At 46.8% G+C, this 27515-nt stretch overlaps 1 protein-coding gene across 1 annotated transcript in view; it reads right to left on the reverse strand.

Moving 5' to 3' along the window:
- Window positions 1-1884: 1884 nt before the first annotated feature.
- LOC134998289 (zinc finger protein ZFP2-like) overlaps window positions 1885-27515 on the reverse strand; it is a 34453-nt gene continuing 8822 nt past the window's right edge. The window contains exon 4 of the mRNA XM_063951349.1: window positions 1885-4710. Within this exon, the coding sequence (XP_063807419.1) occupies window positions 3386-4710 (1325 nt within the window). The 3' untranslated portion in view covers window positions 1885-3385. The remainder of the gene's footprint in view (window positions 4711-27515) is intronic.

Below are 27515 nucleotides of genomic sequence, written 5' to 3' on the forward strand. Positions count from 1 at the left end.
TATACATCCTCCAATGCCCATGTGTTAAACAATACATAGGAAGAACAATACGACCACTGAAAGTCAGAATTGGGGAACACGTACGCAACATTAGGAATGGCACAGAAGACCACCCATTATCCCAACATTTCAAAGAGTTTCACAACTCAAACCCTGCTCTACTTAAGTTCACTGGTGTAAAAGAGGTCAAAAAGAACTGGAGAGGAGGTGATTACATCTCCAGAATCAATAAGGAAGAACTGTGCATGATGATTAATTTAGGGACACTGGCCCCCAAAGGGCTCAACATGGACAACGAAATTAGGTCTGTCATATGCAAATGAAGACATATCCCATTTCAAGTCAATGCAACAGCAGCTACATTCACTATTCTATGATATCTTACACCAAAGTAGTGGCAGGCATTGGTTAATGCTGTAGAGGGTTAATCATTATTCTCATGCATTTGAACATAGCATCAAAATATCCCAAGGTTCATTATTTTGAGCATTAACACCATTCTGCAAGATTGATTCATATAACTGCTATATTGTAACTTTATATATATCCTTTTCACTACGGATATATTTTTCCATTATTTTCCTATTTTTAATACTGGGCACACTCTTAAGCACTGTGATGATGTCACATCCTCCCATAAACTTCGATTGACAAGCTGTGAGCCAATCACAAAGCCAGATCAGAGGACCAATGGGAATTGATCCCACCCTATCAGGACACCTTAAATTCCTGCAACCTAAACACACAAATGACTCCCAGAGGAAGACCCTAACAGGTCGAAATGCGTTGGAGCTACCCATCTATACTACATTGGACTGAGGATGAATGTTCACTGCAAAGAAGGACAGTACTGCTAATCCTTTCCGCAAACCATCTGGTCACGTGATCCGGAGTTCCGGATGCAACCGGTTGCCAGGCGACGGAAGAAGCCCGAGACAGCGTAGAGTGGAAGGCGGAGGGGAAGGGTGAAGGTAAGTCCCTGTAGGAGGAGGAGAGGCGCGGCCAGCCGCTCGGAGAGCTCCGGCAGGGTCCACTTCGCCTCCATGACAGGCGCACACCCCAGGTCAGCGGCCCCGCAGAGAGGGCCTGATTAGGGCGCTCTACTGTGGGACGTGCTGCAGGAGGAATAGCGCCAGTCCAGGGTCCTTATTCTCCACTCTAACCAAAGCATACACTACCGCTGTGAACTGTTCATCACTTCACAAGAGAATCCTTCACTTCAGAGCACAGATTAGCGGGACGCCGCAGTCTGTATAGACTTGTAAACCGTTTGGACTTTAGTACATATTATCATTATTATTTTTTTGTGGCATTTTTCTTTTTCTCGACTTACAAAGATTACAGCATTTGTTCTTTCAATTGAACCTTGCACTTCAGAATTTAAGCTCACACCAGGAGCGTGCTCCAATCATTGATTGACTTTTAAACCGAATTTATACCTTTTGGGAAAGAAAGTATCTCAGCATCTTAGAATAAACAACCTTAAGTATATTACCTGCTTTTTCATTATTGTTTCTAGTTTAACTTTATAACCGTATAATTCACCACTACAAATAGGGTATGAGCTCTGGTTCCCTGTGGATTTATCCACATCTGTATACTAACCATTTAAGGGGGGGTGGGACACCCCTCATTACCAGCAGCACACCCCGCCTCAGACTAACAGAGAACCCATTTCTGTACACTTCCATTATACCACCTGAATGTGACGGACAGTGACCACCGTGCCATCACTTACCTGTATGCTTACACGAAACAGAATGATGGAAAACTTACACGGTTTCTTTACATCTTCTGGGGTCCACTCCGAGATTAGACATTATGGTGTAATTACTCTGACGGGAATATAAAACAGATAAAAAAATAAAAGCTTTAATGTAATAATTAGATGCAAACAAAAGCTTTTATTATGAAATCATACAGGGGAGTATCCGCACCATATAGATGTAACATACAACAAACCACTGCAGATGGAACCTGGGTGACTCTAATGCACATGGTAATGTACAGGGTATATATGGATAGGATCTTGTATCAGAAAACACTCAACACTCCTTATCAAGATGAGTGTCAGCAACAAGTTAGGCAAACTAGAAGAAGTGAAAACACGTTCCAATGGTCGCCATATTGTCGTGCAGCAATACAGATTGTGGAAACTGGTATTAGACATTCACATTTACACAAAGCACAAGATACAAAATAAACAGCAGAAAAAAGACCTAAGCATTTGGGATGTATTATTTAGGAAGTAAATAGAGGTACATTAATGAAAAGCGTGAGTAACAGTCACCAGTCTGCTTGTGAAGGTCTCTAGAGTGGAGGCCTCTTGGACTGTGCAAGGCAGTGAGTTCCATGGTCAGGGCTGCAAAACTAAACATTCAACCCTTAAATGAATGACAGGAGATTCTTGGTACTGCTGGTAACAGTCCTTCATCTGTAGAAGCAAGCAAGCAGGGCAGTAAGGAGGCAGGAGCTGCTTCTAGTACCTTGGACCATGTAATGTTGGGCTGGGAAGGTCAGTTAGCCAATTATGAAACAGATTTGTCATCTTACAGGCAGCCGGTGAAGGGAGTAGAGAATGGGTGTTATGCGGCAGGAACGGGTTAGGTAACAGCTTGGCTGCTGCATTCTGTACTAGCTGCAAGCTCTGTAATTCTTTTGCTGGGTGACTCAGGTAGATGGCATTGCAGTAGTCTATGAACTTCTGAGGAAATCAAGTGCTTGATTCTGGCTATGGTCCACAGATGGAAGAATGAGGATTTGTATGTGGCAGATACCTGATGTCTGTGTCAGCCACATACCAGGACAACACAAAGATTCAGTGTTTTGCAATTCTGAACACCAAAGCATAAATCCAGATGGTTGGTAAAGCTGTAGTCTTGTCCTTTGTTGGGGAGCTTCTATTATGTTTCACAAAGACTGAATCACAGCCAACTGGCATCATCCACCCCTGGAGCTCAGCTAGACAACCATTTAGGATTGGTATTAGGTTCTCAGTACATGGAGCAAAAAGCAGGTAATCAGCATAGCAGTGGTAGACCAGGCCATGATGTCTGATTATATCACCCAGTGGTAGCATGTATATTTTATAAAGCATAGGAGATAGGATTGACCCTTGAGGAACATTGCATGACAGTGATAATTATACTACAGAAGATTTAAATAGTTCCGTACTTGGGTAATGTCTAATATGTTCAACAAGAGCGGATTTATTTCTCTCACGGCATGAAAATGGCTTCTCACCTGTGTGACTCCTCTGATGTGTAACAAGATGTGATTTCGATGAAAAACATTTCCCACACTCAGAACATGGAAATGGCTTCTCACCTGTGTGACTTCTCTGATGTGTAACAAGAGCTGATTTATATGCGAAACACTTCCCACACTAAGAACAGGAAAATGGCCTCTCACCTGTGTGAGCATGCTGATGAGTAACAAAATGTGATCTCTGTGCAAAACATTTCCCACACTCAGAGCAGGAAAATGGCTTCTCACCTGTGTGACTTCTCTGATGTGTAACAAGAGCTGATGTCTGTGAGAAACATTTCCCACACACAGAACAGGAATACGGCTTCTCACGTGTGTGACTTCTCTGATGTGTAACAAGATGTGATTTCGATGAAAAACATTTCCCACACTCAGAACATGGAAATGGCTTCTCACCTGTGTGACTTCTCTGATGTGTAACAAGAGCTGATTTATATGCGAAACATTTCCCACACTCAGAACAGGAAAATGGCCTCTCACCTGTGTGAGCATGCTGATGAGTAACAAAATGTGATCTCTGTGCAAAACATTTCCCACACTCAGAGCAGGAAAATGGCTTCTCACCTGTGTGACTTCTCTGATGTGTAACAAGAGCTGATGTCTGTGAGAAACATTTCCCACACTCAGAACAGGAATATGGCTTCTCACCTGTGTGACTTCTCTGATGTGTAACAAGAGCTGATTTATGTGAGAAACATTTCCCACACTCAGAACAGGAATATGGCTTCTCACCTGTGTGACTTCTCTGATGTGTAACAAGAGCGGATTTATGTGCGAAACATTTCCCACACTCAGAACAGGAAAATGGCCTCTCACCTGTGTGAGCATGCTGATGAGTAACAAAATGTGATCTCTGTGCAAAACATTTCCCACACTCAGAGCAGGAATATGGCTTCTCACCTGTGTGACTTCTCTGATGTGTAACAAGAGCTGATTTATGTGCGAAACATTTCCCACACTCAGAACAGGAATATGGCTTCTCACCTGTGTGAATTCTCTTATGTACAACAAGAGCTGATTTGTGTGTAAAACATTTCCCACACACAGAACATGGAAATGGCTTCTCACCTGTGTGACTTCTCTGATGTGTAACAAGATTTGATTTATATGTAAAACATTTCCCACACTCAGAACATATCAGTGGCCTCTCACCTGCCTTAGCTGGCTGATGAGTAATAAGGTTTGTGTTCTGTGTAAAACATTTGGCATCTATAGAACAGGGAAACACTGTATCTACTCTCAGAGCTGTAACAGATGCACCAATATCAGAGTGATCAGGAGAACATTTCCCAGGATCAGAGGGACCAGCTGATATAGCTGGATGTATCATTGGGGTAATGGGGTTATCTCCTGGAGAATTCTGTCTACTGTTATCTTTTATATCACAATCCGGGGATAACATTAGATGTCCTTCTGAGATATTCCTGCTTGTGTGTCCATCTGCTGGAAATAAAATACATTAATAAATATAAAATGAGTAGACAAGACCCAGTGTGTTACAGGATACAATATATAATTCTATAACTGACATGTTTTACCTGTAATCATTGCTTTTATGTTTATTAAAAAAAACAAAAAAAAGATAGGATGCTTAGACTGGAGCTTGATCAACACTGAATCCTCACGTGGGATTACTAGAGGTGACATGGATGCTCATGTGGGATTACTAGAGGTGACATGGATGCTCATGTGGGATTACTAGAGGTGACATGGGCGCTCATGTGGGATTACTAGAGGTGACATGGACGCTCATGTGGGATTACTAGAGGTGACATGGACGCTCATGTGGGATTACTAGAGGTGACGTGGGCGCTCATGTGGGATTACTAGAGGTGACACGGACGCTCATGTGGGATTACTAGAGGTGACATGGACGCTTATGTGGGATTACTAGAGGTTACATGGACGCTCATGTGGGATTACTAGAGGTGACACGGACGCTCATGTGGGATTACTAGAGGTGACATGGACGCTCATGTGGGATTACTACAGGTGACATGGACGCTCATGTGGGATTACTAGAGGTTACATGGACGCTCATGTGGGATTACTAGAGGTTACATGGACGCTCATGTGGGATTACTAGAGGTGACATGGGCGCTCATGTGGGATTACTAGAGGTTACATGGACGCTCATGTGGGATTACTAGAGGTGACATGGACGCTCATGTGGGATTACTAGAGGTGACATGGACGCTCATGTGGGATTACTAGAGGTGACATGGACGCTCATGTGGGATTACTAGAGGTGACATGGACGCTCATGTGGGATTACTAGAGGTGACATGGACGCTCATGTGGGATTACTAGAGGTGACATGGACGCTCATGTGGGATTACTAGAGGTGACACGGACGCTCATGTGGGATTACTAGAGGTGACACGGACGCTCATGTGGTATTACTAGAAGTGACACGGACGCTCTTGTGGGATTACTAGAGGTGACACGGGCGCTCATGTGGGATTACTAGAGGTGACATGGACGCTCATGTGAGATTACTAGAGGTGACATGGACACTCATGTGGGATTACTAGAGGTGACATGGAAGCTCATGTGGGATTACTAGAGGTGACATGGACGCTCATGTGGGATTACTAGAGGTGACATGGACGCTCATGTGGGATTACTAGAGGTGACATGGACGCTCATGTGGGATTACTAGAGGTGACATGGATGCTCATGTGGGATTACTAGAGGTGACACGGACGCTCATGTGGGATTACTAGAGGTGACACGGACGCTCATGTGGGATTACTAGAGGTGACATGGACGCTCATGTGGTATTACTAGAAGTGACACGGACGCTCATGTGGGATTAGTAGAGGTGACACGGGCGCTCATGTGGGATTACTAGAGGTGACATGGACGCTCATGTGGGATTACTAGAGGTGACATGGACACTCATGTGGGATTACTAGAGGTGACATGGACGCTCATGTGGGATTAGTAGAGGTGACACGGGCGCTCATGTGGGATTACTAGAGGTGACATGGACGCTCATGTGCGATTACTAGATGTGACACGGACGCTCATGTGGGATTACTGGAGGAGACATGGACGCTCGTGTGGGATTACTAGAGGTGACATGGACGCTCATGTGGGATTACTGGAGGAGACATGGACGCTCGTGTGGGATTACTAGAGGCGACATGGATGCGCACTAATAAATAATAGGATTTTAATACCTACCGGTAAATCCTTTTCTCTGAGTCCGTAGAGGATGCTGGGGTCATCAATAGAACCATGGGGTATAGACAGGATCCGCAGGAGACATGGGCACTTTAAGACTTTAATAAGGGCGTGAACTGGCTCCTCCCTCTATGCCCCTCCTCCAGACCTCAGTTATAGGAACTGTGCCCAGGGAGACGGACATTTTGAGGAAAGGATTTATGATTTATTTTTAAGGTGAGATACATACCAGCTCACACCAGAACCATGCCGTACAACGTGGCATTCCATAGAACACAAGCCAACAGCACCAACAATGTCAGCAACAGGCTGAACATAACTAGAACACAACTAGATGTGTGTAACCAGAACAAACAAACAAACCAGATAACTTCCCAAAAAAACTAAGTGTATATACAGGAGGGCACCTAACATCAGTAGTGCCTTGGTAAGGGGCGCAATACCCCCAGTGAAATCTCCTCCTACTATTAAATCAAAAGGGTTTTTACGCTGCGGCACGTGCATGGGATGCCGAACCATAAGGGGTGACGGCAGCAGCAAGATTAGTGTATTGACAATAAATGAAAAAAAAAGATCACCGTGAGGGAATTCATTACTTGTAACACCAAGAATGTGGTGTATGCTGTAGAATGCACGTGCGGCCTCTTTTACATAGGGAGGACCTCGAGACCCTTGAAGGTCCGGATAAGCGAACATGTAAGAAATATTAGGAACGGGCTGACAATACACGCCCTATCCGACCATTTTCGCTTAATTCATAATAAGTGTCCATCTGCGATTAAAAGGTTTATAGGAATCCAATGGATAAAAGGACATTAGAGACAGAGGGATCCGTCTACCCAATGTTAGGGTCTCCTGTCCTGTGCTGCCACATCGTCATGGCAACCGGGAGGCAAGTGCTAGCGGAGTAACCTGAGCGCAGCTGATACTCCGGTTCGGGTCTTTTGCTGTGCAGTGGTTACAGGCTCTGTGCACGGCAGGGGATTCGGTGCTGGTTTTTGTGCTCACAGTCTGTGAGGTTTGAGTGGGGTGTGGACAGCACCTGCTTTATAAACCCTCTTCTCAGGTTAAGCAGATGCTGCTGAATCTTTGTTGGTTAGTCAGTTTCTGAAAGTAAGCCAGTACTGTGTAACTTTGTATTTGTTTGTTGCTTACTGCAAATAGGCCTTGGGATTTGGTACTACACTCTTTCAATCCAGACCTAGCAGTAAGACTGGAGTCAGTCGTTTAACTTGCTGGGGTTCTTTTGCTACTCTGTGAACTTAGCAAGTTTGCGGCTGTATTCTCAGACTTGCCTGCCAAAATCCTTTCTCACTGTGCAAGGTGTTCAGGTGTCAGCTTAGTGGCAGTAAACTGAACCAGTGCACTACAAGTGAGGACTAGGATTGTGGAGACTCTCCTTGTGTCTATTATTCCATCTCTGACCAAGGAGTTTACTGCCACACCCGTTGGTAACCCTTTAGGGTTTTGCTGTTGCCCTTAGCAACAGCATTTCGGGTTCTCTACGTATTAAAACACAACATCTCGCTTCATTCCATCTGAGCATTTCTAATACTAGGGAGACACCCAGTTTCTTAGCCTCTGGGCTTCTCTGTTCACTTTGTGTTTATTTTGTTACCCTATCACCTTCTGTGTACGTAATGTCATATTCCCCAGTCTGTCTGTGAGTTCATTTGTTTTGCATCCCTCTCCGTTCAGACACCAGTACATTCCTGCAGGCACTGGTGTGCATAACAGTTCAGACACCAGTACATTCCTGCAGGCACTGGTGTGCATAACATATTCAGCAGCCCAAATACTCCTGTTGAAATTTTGTGGGAATATGGAGCATACCCCTCAAAATACTTTGCAACAGGTGGTCGATCAGGTGCAGGTCTTGACTAGACAATTTAATGATTTGTCCATTAAAATGCACACCTCCCAGGCCGCTGGTGGAGCTCCCGCAGCAGCATCACCTTCAGGGGTTAAGGAGCCGAAAGTAAATCTCCCAGATCGTTTTTCTGGAGATCGCTCGCAGTTCTTTTGTTTCAAGGAGAGCTGCAAGCTATATTTCCAGCTTAGGCCTCAGTCTTCTGGGTCGGAGATTCAGCGGGTGGGCATATGATTTCCTTGCTACAAGGAGACCCACAGGTCTGGGCATATGGGTTGCAGGCTGACTGTCCGTCGCTTAAAAGTGTTGATGCTTTTTTTACGGCACTGGGCATGTTGTATGATGACCCTGACAAGACGGCCTCAGCCGAGGCTCAGATTTCGATCCTTAAGCAAGGTCGAAGGCCAGTTGAGGTTTACTGTACGGAGTTTCGGAGGTTGGCCCATGATACCCAGTGGAATGACCCAGCCCTGAGACACCAGTACCGAAGAGGTCTTTCTAACCAGATAAAAGACCAACTGGTACAATATCCCTTGCCCTATAGCTTGGATCAGCTCATGCAGTTATCCATCCGGGTAGATAGACGGCTGAGAGAGCGTAGGCTTGAAAGGGAGACTGAGGTTTCCTTCTTTCCCAAGGGAACCTCAGACTCTGAGGAATTTTCCGAGGAGCCTATGCAGATTGGGGCTACTCGCCTCTCCTCGCGTGAGAAGACGCGGAGGAGACAGCAGGGGTTGTGTTTGTACTGTGGGAATAAAGGTCATGTGGTAGTATCATGCCCAGAAAAGCCGGAAAACTTCAGGGCCTGAGGGTGATGGGAAATATCCTGTCAGGCCAGAAGTCAGAATTTCCCAAGAAGACTTTTATAATTTCGGTGACCTTGTAGATCCTCGGTCAAACTGTCAAGACTGAGGCCTTTGTGGACAGTGGGGCCGACGGGGTTTTTATGGACCGCCAATTCGCCCTGAAACACTCTGTTCCCTTAGTACCCCTGGCATCAGAAATTGAGATCTGTGGGTTAAACGGGGAACCATTATCCCAGGGTAAAATTACCTCTTGCACTATCCAGATTTCTTTGTTTATTGGAGCCACACACTCTGAAGAATTGTCCTTTTATGTGACTGTCTGTACTTTTGCCCCATTGGTGTTGGGGTTACCCTGGTTAAGGGCCCACAATCCTCAATTTGACTGGGTCTCTGGGGAGATTCTTAGTTGGGGTACGGATTGTTTCAGGAGTTGCTTGAGCCTTCCAGTCAGGCTTTCGCAGCTAAGTTTGCCAGGATTGCCAGGATGTTATGCAGATTTTGCGGACGTGTTCTCCAAAAAAGTTGCAGAGGTACTACCTCCCCATCGCCCCTATGACTGTGCCATTGATTTGTTGCCGAATGCTAAGCTTCCCAAGAGCAGGTTGTACTCCCTGTCACGTCCTGAGACTCAGGCTATGGCAGAGTACATTCAGGAGAACTTGGCTAAGGGATTTATCAGACCTTCACAGTCTCCAGTTGGGTCGGGGTTCTTCTTCGTGGGTAAAAAGGACGGTTCGTTGAACCGTATCACGATTAAAAACTCATACCCACTGCCTCTCATTTCGGTCTTGTTTGACCAGCTTCGTACTGCCACCATTTTTTCTAGGATTGACCTACGCGATGCGTACAATCTAATCCGAATAAGAGAGGGGGGTGAATGGAAGACTGCCTTTAATACCCACTCAGGGCATTATGAATATTTGGTGATGCCTTTTGGGCTCTGTAATGCCCCGGCAGTCTTCCAGGATTTCATGAACGATGTGCTCAGGGAATATTTGGGTAGATTCTGAGTTGTATACTTAGATGACATCCTAATCTTCTCCCATTCCCTGGAGGAACATCGGAAGCATGTACGCTTAGTCCTCCAGAAACTCAGAGACCACCGGCTTGGGGCAAAGCTGGAGAAGTGCGAATTTGAAGTTCAGCAAATCGCATTTCTAGGATATATTATCTCCCCAGAAGGTTTCTAAATGGAGGGTTCCAAGGTACAGGCAGTCCTGGATTGGGTGCAGCCCACTAGTTTGAAGGCGCTTCAGCGTTTCCTGGGCTTTGCGAATTTTTATAGACGATTTATCGCTGGATTTTCATCTATAGTGGCGCCCTTGGTGGCACTCACTAAGAAAGGGGCGGATGTTGCTCACTGGTCTTGTGAGGCCAAAGCGGCTTTTGCCCGTCTCAAAAGGGCATTTGTCTCGGCCAAGGTGCTGCGACACCCAGATCCAGAGCGTCCTTTTGTGGTGGAGGTGGATGCCTCTGAGATGGGTATTGGGGCAGTGCTCTCTCAGATGGGAGTGTCTGATAATCGCCTTCATCCCTGTGCTTACTTTTCCCATAAATTTTCGCCTGCCGAGATGAATTATGACGTGGGTAACCAGGAATTGTTGGCTATTAAGGATGCACTCGAGGAGTGGAGACACTGGCTTGAGGGGGCTAAGTTTGTGGTCTCAATTCTCACCGACCATAAGAATTTGGCATATTTAGAGTCAGCAAAGCGTCTCAATGCCAGGCAGGCACGATGGGCTTTGTTTTTTGCTTGCTTTAATTTTTTGATAACATATCGCCCTGGGTCAAAAAACATCAAGGCTGATGCGCTCTCGCGGAGTTTTGCTCCAATCCAGGAGACCACAGAGGAGCCATTGCCCATTGTGTCCCCATCATGTATTAAAGTGGGCATTACCCAGGACCTCTTGTCATTAGTCCTTAGAGCACAGGAGCAGGCTCCTCCAGACCTTCCGGTAGGTCTTTTGTTTGTGCCTCCTAGGTTAAGACAGCGAGTGTTCCTGGAATTCCATGCCAAGAAGAAGTGGGCAGGTCACCCGGGTATTGCCAGAACTCGGGAGTTGCTATCTAGGGCGGTGTGGTGGCCCTCGGTGGCTAAGGATGTGGATCAGTGGGTTCGGGCATGTGACATCTGTGCCCGAAATAAGACTCCTAGAGGGGTTCCTGTTGGCCCATTACATCCACTCTCTATTCCATCTAAGCCATGGACCCACATTTCAATGGATTTTGTGGTGGACTTGCCCAAATCCTCGGGGATGACAGCCATCTGGGTTGTCGTTGACAGGTTTTCGAAAATGGCGCACTTCGTTCCACTGGTTGGGCTGCCATCGGCCAGACGCCTGTCTGAATTATTTATGCTGCATGTTGTGCGCCTCCACGGGTTGCCACTTGATGTGGTCTCTGACCGCGGATCCCAGTTTGGGGCCAAATTCTGGAGGGCATTTTGTTCCGATCTCCATATTTCTGTCAGCTTGTCGTCAGGCTACCATCCGCAGTCTAATGGGCAGACTGAAAGGGTGAACCAGTCCTTGGAGCAGTTCCTCAGGTGTTATGTCTCCAAGTGTCAGACTGACTGGGTTGCTCATCTGTCCATGGCGGAGTTTGCCTATAACAACGCGGCTCACTCTGCTACAGGGATCTCTCCCTTCCTTTGTGTGTATGGGCATCATCCTAAGGCCAATTCTTTTGACCCCCTGGATTCCACGCCTGGTGGTTCCTCTGTGGTTTCGGTCCTTAGAGGTATTTGGAGGAAAGTGAAGAAAGCCCTTGTGTCTGTGTCATTAGTGACCAAAAGGGATTTTGATAAGCGGAAAAGACCCTGCAGCTTCAAATTAGGAGACTTCGTCTGGTTGTCTACCAAGAATTTGAAGTTGAGACAGCCATCTCATAAGTTAGGCCCCTGGTTCATCGGCCCTTATAAGATCACCAGGGTTATCAATCCGGTGGCATTTCAGTTAGATCTGCCCCGTTCTTTGGGTATCAATAAAACATTTCATTGTTCCCTTTTAAAACGGGCGATTAGTAATCCTTCTTCCAGTGGAAGACCTTCTCCTCTTCTGATACGTGGCCAGAGGGAGTTTGTTGTTGAAAGGATTCTTGACTCCAAGATGGTTCGGGGTCGGCTGTCATTTTTGGTGCACTGGAAGGGGTATGGTCCGGAGGAGCGGTCGTGGGTGCGCAGTTGTGATCTTCATGCCCCCAGACTGATACGCTCTTTCTTCTCGCAGTTCCCCGATAAACCCGGTGGTAGGGGTTCTTTGACCCCTCGTCAGAGGGGGGTACTGTTAGGGTCTCCTGTCCTGTGCTGCCACGTCATCATGGCAACTGGGAGACAAGTGCTAGCGGAGTAACCTGAGCGCAGCTGATACTCCGGTTCGGGTCTTTTGCTGTGCAGTGGTTACAGGCTCTGTGCACGGCAGGGGATCCGGTGCTGGTTTTTGTGCTCACAGTCTGTGAGGTCTGAGTGGGGCGTGGACAGCACCTGCTTTATAAACCCTCTTCTCAGGTTAAGCAGATGCTGCTGAATCTTTGTTGGTTAGTCAGTTTCTGAAAGTTAGCCCGTACTGTGTAACTTTGTATTTGTTTGTTGCTTACTGCAAATTGGCCTTGGGATTTGGTACTACACTCTGCCAATCCAGACCTAGCAGCAAGACTGGAGTCAGTCGTTTAACTTGCTGGGGTTCTTTTGCTACTCTGTGAACTTAGCAAGTTTGCGGCTGTATTCTCAGACTTGCCTGCCAAAATCCTTTCTCACTGTGCAAGGTGTTCAGGTGTCAGCTTAGTGGCAGTAAGCTGAACCAGTGCACTGCAAGTGAGGACTAGGATTGTGGAGACTCTCCTTGTGTCTATTATTCCATCTCTGACCAAGGAGTTTACTGCCACACCCGTTGGTAACCCTTTAGGGTTTTGCTGTTTCCCTTAGCAACAGCATTTCGGGTTCTCTACGTATTAAAACACAACATCTCGCTTCATTCCATCTGAGCATTTCTAATACTAGGGAGACACCCAGTTTCTTAGCCTCTGGGCTTCTCTGTTCACTTTGTGTTTATTTTGTTACCCTATCACCTTCTGTGTACGTAATGTCATATTCCCCAGTCTGTCTGTGAGTTCATTTGTTTTGCATCCCTCTCCGTTCAGACACCAGTACATTCCTGCAGGCACTGGTGTGCATAACACCCAACTAGCAAAAAAAGGGCTATATCCATTTGACTGACCCTGGGAAATCTCGGACTGTGTACCGGACGAAAGGTGAAAGAAGTGCCGTGGTTGCCGTGGATAAACATTTCAACCTACATGCTTATTCTGCACCGATTTCCGGTAACTATCTAGATTGGACTCCCTGGCTGAACAGACCATCTGTGGTTTAACACACTGCCATTGTGTTAATTACTGCCATTACCACTGCCATTATACACATTGCATTTTGTGTTATATCAGTAATTGCTGTTACGACTATTTCTGTGGGGTTTTTTTTATCTGCCACCATATACATTTGCACTTTATGCTGTCTTTTTATCTGATGTGATTGTGAATAAATTTGTTTTAGTGTGCTTCACTATATGCACTTTCCATTTCTTTCCTTTGGATACCTGTTCCAAATTCATGGGAATGAATAATTAAGTACAGTGGGCGTTTGACTACAAAATCTCCCAATTGTAATGCGCTTGGTTGTATGTATTGGTACCATTTTTGTTTTTGCATGTATCCTATCTGTTAGGGTGGAGGTTGTTTCAGGGAGTCACCTCTGAGTTATCACTACACGTTACTGAGCTGCTAGAACTAGTGCGCACCCAGGAGAGGATCTACACCGCAATTTCTTCCATTGTATTAAAATCCTATTTTCTCTTTCATCCTAGAGGATGCTGGGGTCATCAATAGAACCATGGGGTTATACCAAAGCTCTAGAATGGGCGGTAGAGTGCGGATGACTCTGCAGCACCGATTGACCAAATTTTAGATCATCGGCCAAGGTATCAAACTTGTAAAACTTAGCAAAAGTGTTTGACCCTGACCAAGTAGCAGCTCGGCAAAGCTGTAATGCTGAGACCCCTCGGGCAGCCGCTCAGGATGAGCCCACCTTCCTAGTGGAATGGGCCTTTACCGATTTTGGCAACGGCAATCCAGCCGTTGAATGAGCCTGCTGAATCGTATGACAGATCCAGTGGGCAATGGTCTGCTTGGAAGCAGGTCACCCAATCCTGTTGGGAGCATACAGGACAACTAGAGCCTCTGTTTTCCTAATCTGAGCCGTTCTGGCGACATAGGCCCTCATTCCGAGTTGTTCGCTCAGAGTTTTTCATCGCATCGCAGTGAGAATTCTCTTAGTGCGCATGCGCAATGTTCGCACTGCGACTGCGCCAAGTAACTTTACTATGAAGAAAGTAAGTTTACTCACGGCATTTTCATCGCTCCGACGTTCGCATTGTGATTGACAGGAAATGGGTGTTACTGGGCGGATGCACGGCGTTTTAGGGGCGTGTGGATGGAAACGCTACAGTTTCCGGAAAAAACGCAGGAGTGGCCGGAGAAACGGTGGGAGTGCCTGGGCGAACGCTGGGTGTGTTTATGACGTCAGCCAGGAACGAAAAGCACTGAACTGATCGCACAGGCAGAGTAAGTCTGAAGCTACTCAGAAACTGCTAACTCGTTTGTAATCGCAATATTGCGCGTATGTCGGTCGCAATTTTAAGAAGCTAAGATTCACTCCCAGTAGGCGGCGGCTTAGCGTGTGTAACTCTGCTACATTCGCCTTGCGAGCGAACAACTCGGAATGAGGGCCATAGATTTTTAAAGCTCTGACCACATCCAGAGACTTTGACTCCGCTAAAGTGTCAGTAGCCACTGGCACCACAATAGGTTGGTTTATATGAAAAGAGGAAACCACCTTCGGCAGAAACTGTTGACGAGTTCTCAACTCTGCTCTATCTTCATGGAAGATCAAATAAGGGCTCTTGTGAGACAAGGCCGCCAATTCAGACACCCGCCGTGTGGATGCCAAGGCCAATAAAATGACCACTTTCCAAGTGAGGAATTTCAAATCCACCTTTCGTAAAGGTTCAAACCAATGAGATTGAAGGAACTGTAACACCATGTTAAGGTCCCAAGGTGCCACAGGAGGCACAAAAGGAGGTTGGATGTGTAACACCCCCTTTACAAACGTTTGCACCTCAGGAAGTGAGGTCAATTGTTTCTGAAAGAAAACTGACAATGCAGAAATCTGTACTTTAATGGATCCTAATTTAAGGCCCGCATCCACTCCAGCTTGTAAAAAGTGGAGAAAACGTCCAAGTAAAAATTTTTCCGCATAAGCCTTCTTGGACTCGCACCAGGAAATATATTTCCTCCAAATACGGTGATAGTGGCCCTCATTCCGAGTTGTTCGCTCGCAAGGCGAATGTAGCAGAGTTACACACGCTAAGCCGCCGCCTACTGGGAGTGAATCTTAGCTTCTTAAAATTGCGACCGACGTACGCGCAATATTGCGATTACAAACGAGTTAGCAGTTTCTGAGTAGCTTCAGACTTACTCTGCCTGTGCGATCAGTTCAGTGCTTTTCGTTCCTGGCTGACGTCATAAACACACCCAGCGTTCGCCCAGGCACTCCCACCGTTTCTCCGGCCACTCCTGCGTTTTTTCCGGAAACGGTAGCGTTTCCAGCCACACGCCCCTAAAACGCCGTGCATCCGCCCAGTAACACCCATTTCCTGTCAATCACAATGCGAACGTCGGAGCGATGAAAATGCCGTGAGTAAACTTACTTTCATCATAGTAAAGTTACTTGGCGCAGTCGCAGTGCGAACATTGCGCATGCGCACTAAGAGAATTCTCACTGCGATGCGATGAAAAACTCCGAGCGAACAACTCGGAATGAGGGCCAGTGTTTTGACGTAACACCCTTTCTAGCCTGAATAAGAGTGGGAATGACTTCACTGGGAATACCCTTCTGGGTTAGAATCTGGCGTTCAACCGCCATGCCGTCAAACGTAGCCGCGGTAAATCTTGATACTGACATGGCCCCTGCTGTAACAGGTCCTCTCGTAGAGGAAGCGTCCAGGGATTTCCTATGCGTAAATCCTGAAGATCAGGATACCAAGCCCTCCTTGGCCAATCTGGAACAATGAGGATCGTCTGAACCTTTCTTCTTCTTATAATTTTTAACACTCTCGGAATGAGAGGAAGTGGAGGGAACACATACCGACTGAAACACCCACGGTGTCACCAGAGCGTCCACCGCTATGGCTTGAGGGTCCCTTGACCTGGCGCAATAATTTTGGAGTTTCTTGTTGAGACGAGACGCCATCATGTCTACTTGGGGAGTACCCCAGCGACTTGTCACTTCTGTGAAGACTTCTGGATGAAGTCTCCACTCTCCTGGATGGAGATCGTGTCTGCTGAGGAAGTCTGCTTCCCAGTTGTCCACTCCTGGAATGAAGATAGCTGACAGAGCGCTTAGATGTTTCTCCGCCCAGCGGAGAATCCTTGTGGCTTCTGCCATTGCTGCTCTGCTTTTTGTTCCGCCCTGGCGGTTGATGTAAGCTGCTGCTGTTACATTGTCCGACTGGATGAGGACGGGTCGACTTTGAAGAAGGCGTTCCGTTTGTAGAAGGCCGTTGTAAATGGCCCTTAATTCCAGAACGTTTATGTGGAGACAAGTCTCCTGACTTGACCATCTTCCTTGGAAGTTTTCCCTGTGTGACTGCACCCCAACCCCGGAGACTTGCATCCATGGTCACTAGAATCCAATCCTGAATTCCGAACCTGCATCCCTCGAGGAGGTGAGAACTGTGCAGCCACCACAGGAGTGATATCCTTGTCTTTGAGGACAGGACTATCGTCCGTTGCATGTGTAGGTGGGAACCGGACCACTTGTCCAACAGGTCCCTCTGGAATACTCTGGCATGGAATCTGCCAAACTGAATGGCCTCATAGGCCGCCACCATCTTTCCCAGCAAGCGAGTGCATTGATGGATCGACACTGGTTGGTTTTAAGATTTGTTTTACCAGAGTCTGAAGTTCCCAAGATTTTTCTTCTGGAAGAAAAACTCTCTGTCCAGATTCATCCCCAGAAACGACAGGCGGGTCGTAGGGATCAACGGAGATTTCGGCAGGTTGAGTAGCCAGCCATGTTGTTGCAACACCTTCAGGGACAGTGCAATGTTCTGTAATAACTTGTCCCTGCATCTGGCTTTCATCAGGAGATCGTCCAAGTATGTGATAATCATGACACCTTGCATGCAAAGAAGAATCATCATCTCCGCCATCACTTTGGTGAAAATCCTCGGAGCCGTGGACAGCCCAAGCGGCAACGTCTGAAAATTGGTAATGACCATCCTGAACCGCAAAGCGCAGGAAGGCCTGATGAGGAGGATAAATGGGAACATGTAGGTAGGCATCCTTTATGTCTAAGGAGACCATAAAGTCCCCTTCCTCCAGACTGAAGATCACTGCTCTGAGAGACTCCATCTTGAATTTGAATTTCTGCAGAAAGAAATTTAGGTCTTTTAGGTTGAGGATCGGTCTGACCAAGCCGTCCGGCTTCGGAACCACGAATAAGCTGGAATAAAAGCCTTGGCCCTGTTGCGCAGGGGGAACTGTGATAATGACCTGGTTCTGACACAATTTTTGTATTGCGTCGCACACTACCTCTCTGCCAGTCAGAGAAGCTGGCAAGGCTGATTTGAAAAATAGGCGAGGGGGAATGTCTTAAAATTCTAGTTTGTACCCTTGTGACACAATTTTTTAAATCCAAGGTTCCAGGCCCGAGCGAACCCAGACCTGGCTGAAGAGCTTGAGATGTGCCCCAACCGGCGAGGACTCCCGCAGGGGAGCCCCAGCGTCATGCGGTGGACTTGGCAGAAGCCGTGGAGGACTTCTGTTCTTGGGAGGCAGAGAAGCCTGGGTTTCTTTTACCTCTTCCCCTGCCTCTAGCAGCAAGGAAGGCAGAGCCTCTTCCTCTTCGGTATCTATTGGGCCGAAAGGACTGCATTTGATAATAATGCATTTTCTTATGTTTTGGGGGAACATAAGGTAAAAATGACAATTTTCCTGCGGTAGCTGTAGAGACGAGGTCTGTAAGGTCGTCCCCAAACAACGCACCTCCTTTATAAGGCAAAGATTCCAAATTTCTTTTGGAATCAGAATCCGCATTCCACTGGTGAATCCACAATGCTCGCCTAGCAGCTACCGCCATTGCATTGGCTTTTGCTCCCAGCGTCCTTGATGTAACCCAGCGTCAGCATTATGCTGTTTCTGTCTAGGGTATCTATATCCGTTAACAAGGAATCTGCCCATTTCTCAATAGCACTACTGACCCACGCAGAAGCAATGACCGGCCTGAGTTGTGTACCCGTGGTCGCATAGATGGATTTAAGAGTAGCTTCCTGCTTACGATCCGCAGGGTCTTTAAGGGTCGTTGTACCAGAGGACGATAAAGCCACCTGTTTTGATAAATGCGACAGGGCCTTATCAACCACAGGGACCGATTCCCATTTTTCCCGATCAGCAGTGGGGAAAGGATATGCCACTGGAATTCTTTTGGGAATCTGAAATTTCTTGTCAGGAGTGTCCCATATCTTCTCAAAAAGAGCGTTCAGTTCATGAGAAGGGGGAAATGTTACCTCAGTTTTCTTCCCCTTATACATACAGACTCTAGTATCAGGAACAGTCGGGTCGTCTTTTATATGTAAAATATCTCTAACAGCAACAATCATGTACTGAACGCTCTTAGCTAATTTTGGATCCAATCTAGAATCAGCATAATCGACACTGGAGTCAGTATCCGTGTCGGTATTGGCATCAGCTAACTGGTCAAATGTACGCTTACGTGACCCCGCAGAGTCCTGAACCTGAGACAATACATCATCCACAGATTTCTTATAAGCTTGGGTCTGAGCCTCAGCCTTATCCAACCTCTTATTAATAAGAGCCATATTCACATTTAAAGCATTCAAGACATTATTAGCCCAGTCAGGAGTCGGCTGTGTCGACGGGGCCACCCCTAATGTTATCTGTGCTCCCAGTACAGGCTCTTCCTGGGAAGAGCATTCAACCTCAGACATTTTCACCACACGTGTACAAACACCTCCTTCTTGCTTGAACTTCCATATTACTCTGGGCAGGAGTGACACCGGAGGGAACATGTACGGCAGCCGAAAGTTCCATGAAATTGCCAGAGCATCCACGAACGCTGCTTGAGGATCCCTCGGCCTTGCTCCGAAGACCGGAACCTTGTGATTGTGTCGAGACGCCATCAGGTCTACATCTGGTAGGTCCCACTTGTCCACTATGAGTTGAAATACTACCGAATGAAGGCTCCACTCTACGGCGTGTACGTCCTGACGACTGAGATAGTTGGCTTCCCAGTTGAGGACTCCCGGAATGAACACTGCGGATATGGCTGGCAGATGGCGTTCTGCCCACTGAAGAATCCATGATACATCCCTCATTGCCATGCGGCTTCAAGTGCCGCCTTGATGATTTATGTAGGCCACCGTGGTGGCGGTGTCCGACTGTACTTGAACAGGCCTGTTCTGTACCAAATACTGGGCCAGGTTCAGTACATTGGACACTGCCTGCTTTTCCAGAATGTTGATCGGGAGGAGAGACTCCTCCTTGGTCCACCGACCCTGAAGGGAGTGTTGCTCCAACACCACGCCCCAACCTCTCAGACTGGCATCAGTCGTCAGCAGGACCCAGCTGGATATCCAGAAGGGACGACCCCTGCTCAATCGTTGGTCCTGAAGCCACCAGCTCAGTGACATACAGACCTCCAGAGACAAGGAGATATCATTTGAGATCTGATCCGGTGAGGAAGGCCGTCCCACTTGGCAAGAATCAGCCTCTGCAGAGAGCGAGAATGGAATTGAGCGTACTCCACCATGTCGAATGCCGACACCATGAGACCTATTCAAACTAAAACATTTAGAAAAAAGGTTGACTGTAACACTTTCTTGGGATACACAAGCTGCCACTATAAACCTTGGGTCAATAATATCCCCAAAAGCCAGTATCTGAGGATTAAAAGAAACTGTTCCAATGAGAATGATTTTATTATCCAAAGTAGGGAACTGACACAATCTCTTTTGGATCAAGGCTATCCGAAATTTCTCCTAGATTTGGCTTATGAGGAGGTATCAAAACAATGTAGGCAGGAGACTCTACTAGATAAATCTGAAAAAAAGAAGATCAGTTATATATCAGAAAATAATGAACCACTCTTTATTTCAAGATTTAATAATTCATCAAATAAGATTAGAGATATCCTGACAAAAAACTTCTCTGTGTTAAAGATGGACAAGGTGCTATCAGGGTGTTTGAATGATAAACCTAGAATAGTTTTCAAAAGAGCTAATAACCTACAAAACCATCTTTCACCCAGTTATTTCAAACCCATTTCTACTTACTGCACTAAGAAGCCTCATATATCTCAGGCACAGAGAGGACAATGTAAGAAATGTTTTAAACCCAGATGTATCACCTGTAGATTCATTGATTCAGAGAGCCATGACTTTTCAGCCCCGAAAGACACTGGGAATTATAAATTTAGTATTATCGGATCCATTACCTGTCAGACCACATATGTTATATATGTAATAACTTGCATATGTGGCCTGCAGTATGTAGGTCGTACTACCCGGTCACTCAACACACGGTTCTTAGAACATAGAAGACTAATTAACAAGAAGTCACTCACGCACAGTGTGCCCAGACATGTGGTTCAATCACATGAGGGGGACATTAAGGTTATCTCTATTAAGGGCATTGAGCACATAGAAGAGACCCCAAGAGGTGGCAATAGGTTCAATCGCCTCTGCAAGCGAGAGGCGTATTGGATCTGTTCGCTCAATACCCTTGTTCCAATGGGTTTGAACGAAAACATTGAAATGAACAACATATGACAAATTAGTCTATGGCCCAATATTGTGTGACTATGTATCTATAGAATACTATTACTTTTTTCTTGTGGGTGTCTGGTTATATATATATATATATATATTTTATAAAAAAAATTTTTTTTTTATATATATAAAAAAACTTTATTAGTCTAGGTCTGGCAATGTTGAAATATTGTCTACTTAAAAAAGCTAAAGTAAATAACTATATAAATTAAGGTTGTGATCTGATTTTGTTGTGGGTCTCGCTGTGGCTCGATCCTGTGACCTTGGGAGCTGGAGTCCTAGAACTTACCTGATGAGCTATTGAAACTTATGCTTAAACCAAAGCTCTTAGTAATATTAGGAGTGCTATAGGCATTTTCTGTTTAAATGATACTTATGTTCTCTGTGATGCCATAAATTAAATAATAATGAAATAAGGAAATGTTGTTATGTAGAATACTATAATTTATATACCTGTATGCAATTATTGATGTGTCAACAAAGAATTTAGATACATGTAATCTCCCTTAAGCATGTTTTATCGATTGATAGAGTTTTCCCTATAAAGATAGATAGGTTTATTTCCTCTGAATAAATTAAGCTGGTGCATCAATTAAATACAGGTGTAGTCCAAACGAATGAGACTTTCTTATTGGCTGAATGGACTTTATAAGCATACCTGCTATGGACACCTGTATTAACCTCCTGAGGAAACCGCTTACCACTAGAGCGGAGAAACGCGTAGAGGACGCTCCATTGTGCACCGTGTATGCTACAGTCAGCCTGGTTCCCTGCCACTCGTTTCCTCCGTGTGCAAACCTTTCAGTGCGTCTACCAGTTGTGAGGACCGAACGCCGTGACCGCCATATCCGGCAAGCCCTCCCGGGACATCCTGACCGCTGGGTCCAACACCGTTAAGTATCCATGCAGTGTCAGCTTGAAAAATACTAGCAATTTGGTGGAGAAATTTCCGTGACAGCCTGGTCTGGTAATTCCATCTTCTGCATTGTCTGTGTGATTATACTAAACGGATAATTGAACTGCTATAGAGGTCTAATCTGAATTATCATAAAACCATTCTATGCTCTCTAATCATCTGCGCACTTGGAGGACATAATTACAACTGAAAGGCAGATAAAAGGAACCCTGGATTGCTAATTAAGCTTTGACCGACAATTACCAGCTGATTTCTGTTGCTGTAGATCATGATTGGAATCTATCTTTGAACTTTTAAATACAGTTATGTGCACTGTTATGAGCTTATTGAAGCGTCAGCTTATATAGATACTCAATTGAGTTTTTACTATACTATGTGTGTTTAAATTGATATTAAATTTATGAATTGAATTTTAAACCAGCGCTCCTTATGTTTGTCTCTAGTTTATCAGAGATTTATATATTTATCTTATCTTGACATCCAGTTGTCCCATAGGAGCTGCTATTGGAAGCTATTTATTATATGTATTGACAAAAGATAAAACCTTTTTTCCGTGTGTTTACAGGTAGATATATTTGCTTTTGTGCGCCCGATCAAATATTCATATACACTCAAGTAACGTTGAGTGTATATTGAAAATTATATTTGGAGACCTAGTACTTGCATTGCCGAATGTATCGACACTTGCGGATAGGAAGCAACGAATCTTATCCTGAAGTTTCAGGGCTTTCTCCTGAGACAAGAACAACCGCTGGTTGTGAGTGTCCAATAACGCTCCCAGGTGCACAGGAGAACTTCTGGAGAATTTGCTAGGATCAACAAATCGTCCAGATACGGCAGGATCCTGACTCCTTGACGGCGGAGTGCAGCCGTCATCACCGCCATAACTTTGGTGAAAACACGAGGAGCCGTTGTCAAACCAAAAGGCAACACCCGAAATTGGTAATGGAGGTTGCCCACTGCAAACCGCAGGCACTGCTGATGTGACAGTGCAATAGGAATATGGAGGCAGGCATCCTGTATGTCCAGGAAGACCATATAGTCCCCAGGCTCCAAGGCCAGAACAATAGAGCGGAGAGTTTCCATACGAAACTTGGAGACTTCCACATACTTGTTTAATGCCTTGAGATTGAGAATGGGCAGAGAGGACCCATTCGGTTTCGGGACTAGGAACAGTGGTGAATAGTACCCCTTGCCTCTGAGTCAGAGGCACCTGTACCCACCACTCCTGTAGTCAGGAGGGAATGTACTACCTAATGAAGAGTGTTTGCTTTTACCGGATCCAGAGGGACATCTGTCAGGCAAAATCATTGAGGGGGATGTTTCTTGAAGGATACGGCGTAATCTCGAGTGACAAATTCCCAGACCCAGGCATCTGAAGTGGTCTTCAACCATTCCTGGGCAAAACCTAGAAGTCGGTCCCCTACTCTGGGATCCCCCAGGGGGAGGCCCGCCCCATCATGCGGCCAGCTTGTCAGTCTTGGAAGCAGGCTGACGGGCAGGCCCGCTTAGGTCTGGGCTTGGCAGGTTTGGAAGCACAAGCTTGTTTCGGGTATGCCTGACCTTTTGCTTTTCCTGGAGGATGAAAGGGATGAGGGAAAAGTACTTTTAGCCTTCGGAGCAGTACTAGGTAGGCAGGCTGTTTGTGCGGAAGCCAGATCAGCCACAATCTTATTGAGGTCTCCAAAGAGAATGTCTCCCTTGAAAGGAAGCACCGCCAGGGTTTTCTTGGAATCCATATCCACCAACTAGGATCTCAACCAAAGGATACGTCTGGCCAAGACGGACGTAGTAGTAGCCTTGGCCGCCAGCACCCCGGCATCGGAGGCCGCCTCCTTAAGGTACCGAGAAGCCGTGGCAATATAAGAGAGACATTGTCGAGCATGCTCAGATGCGTTAGAAGGCAGCTCCGCTTCTAGTTCTGGAGCCCACGCCTCAACTTTAGCAGCCCATGTTGCTGCAATGGTTGGCCTATGCACAGCCCCCGTTCGGGTGTAAATCGCTTTCAAACAACCCTCCACACGTCTATCCGTCGGTGCCCTCAGAGAGGTGACGGTAGTTACTGGCAGAGCAGAGGAAACTACCATGCGTGCCACATGAGAATCTACAGGCGGAGGAATTTCCCAATTTTTACATAGCTCTGCAGAGAGAGGATAGCGAGCCAACAGTCTCTTATGCAGTGTGAATTTTGTTCCCGGGTTTTCACAGGATTCCTGAAGTATGTCAGCCAAGTGTTGAAAAAGAGGTAAAACCTGTTTAACCATTTTCATACGTTTAAATCTGTCCGGATTTTTAGAGACAGCCACAGGCCCAGGTTCATCAGAGACCTGAAGAATGAGCCCGAAAGCCTCCACAAATCAGGGACATCCACCATAGACTTTCCTACCCCATCAGAAGCATCTGAGTCAGTGTCTGTGGGATCAGTATATGCACCATCCTCCTCAGAGGATGTGTACAGGACAGCGGTGGATTGGGAGGAGGTAATAACCCGTTTAGAAGGCGTCTTAGGTGGGCGAGAGTGAGATTTAGATCTAGTCAGTGATCGTTCAAGTGCTGTAACTGAGTTGAGATTCGATCCGCCCATGGCATATAGACTGCAGGGACCATAAACTGCTGCACTGGCACAGGTGGTCCCACAGGGGGCGCCCGTTTAGTTACCAGCGTATGTAACAACGTGGAAAAGGTAGCCCAAGGTGGGTCATTAGTTGCTCCCGGCGCTACAGACCCACAGGGGGGTAAGGAACCCCCTGAACCTGAACTCTCTGCTGCCATATATTCCTCCAAAGTGTCTGCAGCATCACCGCCATGCAATGTGGGAGAAGCCCCAGCGTCGATGCCTCGTGTAGCTGACATAATAATAATAAGCACAATATCAGGCAACCTGGTACAATCATAGCAGCGAAATACCTAGCAAGAACTCCCAGTGCAGGGTGACTATCCTGTCAGCCCAAACCGGGAACCAAGAGATATATGTATATAAATATATAAAGTGACTATAAATCACAAAGAAAAATACACAGCAAGTATATCTTGTGAAATACCTATATTATTCAGAAAACCTGACACTCTGAGCTCTCAGGTTACAGAATATAGGAGTAGCAAGCCGAGGGAAATATCCAAGATGTCAGCCACGCAGCAGCTACATGCACACACACACATATATAGACACAAGCGTACCATGCAGGAATTATACCACATAAAACTGCACCGGACTAGCAATACAAAGTAATACTCAGTAGAGCTATATATGTAAACAGTAGATATAACAATGCACAGTAGGTACTGGATGTATATCACAGGGAGTTTGTACCGCACAACCCTGACTGTATGCACTCTTTCTTATCTAACACTGTCCCAGTGACAGGTAGAATACTTAAGTGTCCTGTAATATGCACAGCGCTGGCGATCAGACGGCTTTACAGAGGAGGATTTGCCCCAGCAGTCCCAGGAACAGCGCTGCTCCGTGTAATGGCGGCTGACAGGGAGTGAGGGAGAAATATGCACAGTGATCGCAAAATACGCGCTTTGGAGCGTTTTTACGCGCTATGGGCAGAGAAGGACTCGGATTTTAAAAGTGAGCGGGTCCAGCAGGACGCGCTGTTTTTCGCTGACTGTCGCTTCACAGCCAAGAGAAATCACCAAGCCCTGCCTCACCAGCCAATAGCCGCCGGCAGCTTCTCAACATCCAATCGCTGCCGGTAGCGTCTCCCAATGCAAGCGCCACCTCAGACGTCTGTCCCTCCTCCCTACCCTGCCTCCAACCCATTGAATGTGCAGCTGGCAACCGGGCGGGGATATCACGATGACGGGTATGGAAGATGCTGGAGGGAGCAGAGGAGAAGGAGAGGAGCGCCTTCACCACGGGCAGCCCAGTGGGTCTGCTGCAGAGAACATGAGCTGGGGCCAGCGGAACATGTCAGTGCGGTCGAGGCTACCGCAAAGTATCAAGAGGTCAGAGCGTTGCGGGCGGGCTCATGAAGAGAGTGCGGGGTCTGAGATCAACGAGACAATTTGATGGTTCACAGACATGCGGGTGGTTACTAGCGAGTGATCAATCTACAGTTTCACAAACATGCAGGTGGCTATCACGAGAGATAAAAAATGCGACCTGGGGGAATGGTGTTAAATCTTTCGTTTCATGAACGTGTGGGCGGGCCTTTCCTATATGTATTTAATGGCCAATACCTGCACATTATACCTGTGAAGGTGCAAGCGGGAAACTGGGGCGCGTCCTGTTACGCTGCATCTTATTCCCCCAGCGTCCGTTCCACTCCCAACTACTAATACACACATCCTGCCCCCTGCTACCACTACTGCACCCATCCTGCACCTATCTTACCCCCTGCTACCACTACTGCACCCATCCTGCCCCCTGCTACTACCACTACTGCACCCATCCTGCCCCCTACCACTGCTGCACCTATCTTACCCCCCTGCTACCACTACTGCACCTATCTTACCCCTGCTACCACTACTGCACCTATCCTACCCCCTGCTACCACTACTGCACCTATCCTACCCCCTGCTACCGCTACTGCACCTATCCTGCCCCCTACCACTGCTGCACCTATCTTACCCTCTGCTACCACTACTGCACCTATCTTACCCCTCTGCTACCACTACTGCACCTATCTTACCCCTGCTACCACTACTGCACCTATCCTACCCCCTGCTACCACTACTGCACCTATCCTACCCCCTGCTACCACTACTGCACCTATCCTACCCCCTGCTACCACTACTGCACCTATCCTACCCCCTGCTACCACTACTGCACCTATCTTACCCCCTGCTACCACTACTGCACCCATCCTGCCCCCTGCTACCACTACTGCACCTATCTTACCCCCTGCTACCACTACTTCACCCATCCTGCCCCCTGCTACCACTACTACACCTATCTTACCCCCTGCTACCACTACTACACCTATCTTACCCCCTGCTACCACTACTGCACCTATCTTACCCCCTGCTACCACTACTGCACCCATCCTGCTACCACCACTACTGCACCTATCTTACCCCCCTGCTACCACTACTGCACCTATCTTACCCCCCTGCTACCACTACTGCACCTATCTTACCCCCTGCTACCACTACTACACCTATCTTACCCCCCTGCTACCACTACTGCACCTATCTTACCCCCTGCTACCACTACTGCACCCATCCTGCTACCACCACTACTGCACCTATCTTACCCCCCTGCTACCACTACTGCACCTATCTTACCCCCTGCTACCACTACTGCACCCATCCTGCCCCCTGCTACCACTACTGCACCTATCCTACCCCCTGCTACCACTACTGCACCCATCCTACCCCCTACCACTGCTGCACCTATCTTACCCTCTGCTACCATTACTGCACCTATCTTACCCCCTTGCTACCACTACTGCACCTATCCTACCCCCTGCTACCACTACTGCACCTATCCTACCCCCTACTACCACTACTGCACCTATCCTACCCCCTACCACTACTGCACCTATCCTACCCCCTGCTACCACTACTGCACCTATCCTACCCCCTGCTACCACTACTGCACCTATCCTTCCCCCTGCTACCAC

The sequence above is a fragment of the Pseudophryne corroboree genome, unplaced genomic scaffold, assembly GCF_028390025.1.
Source record: "Pseudophryne corroboree isolate aPseCor3 unplaced genomic scaffold, aPseCor3.hap2 scaffold_1484, whole genome shotgun sequence".
In the NCBI taxonomy this organism is placed as follows: Eukaryota; Metazoa; Chordata; class Amphibia; order Anura; family Myobatrachidae; genus Pseudophryne; species Pseudophryne corroboree.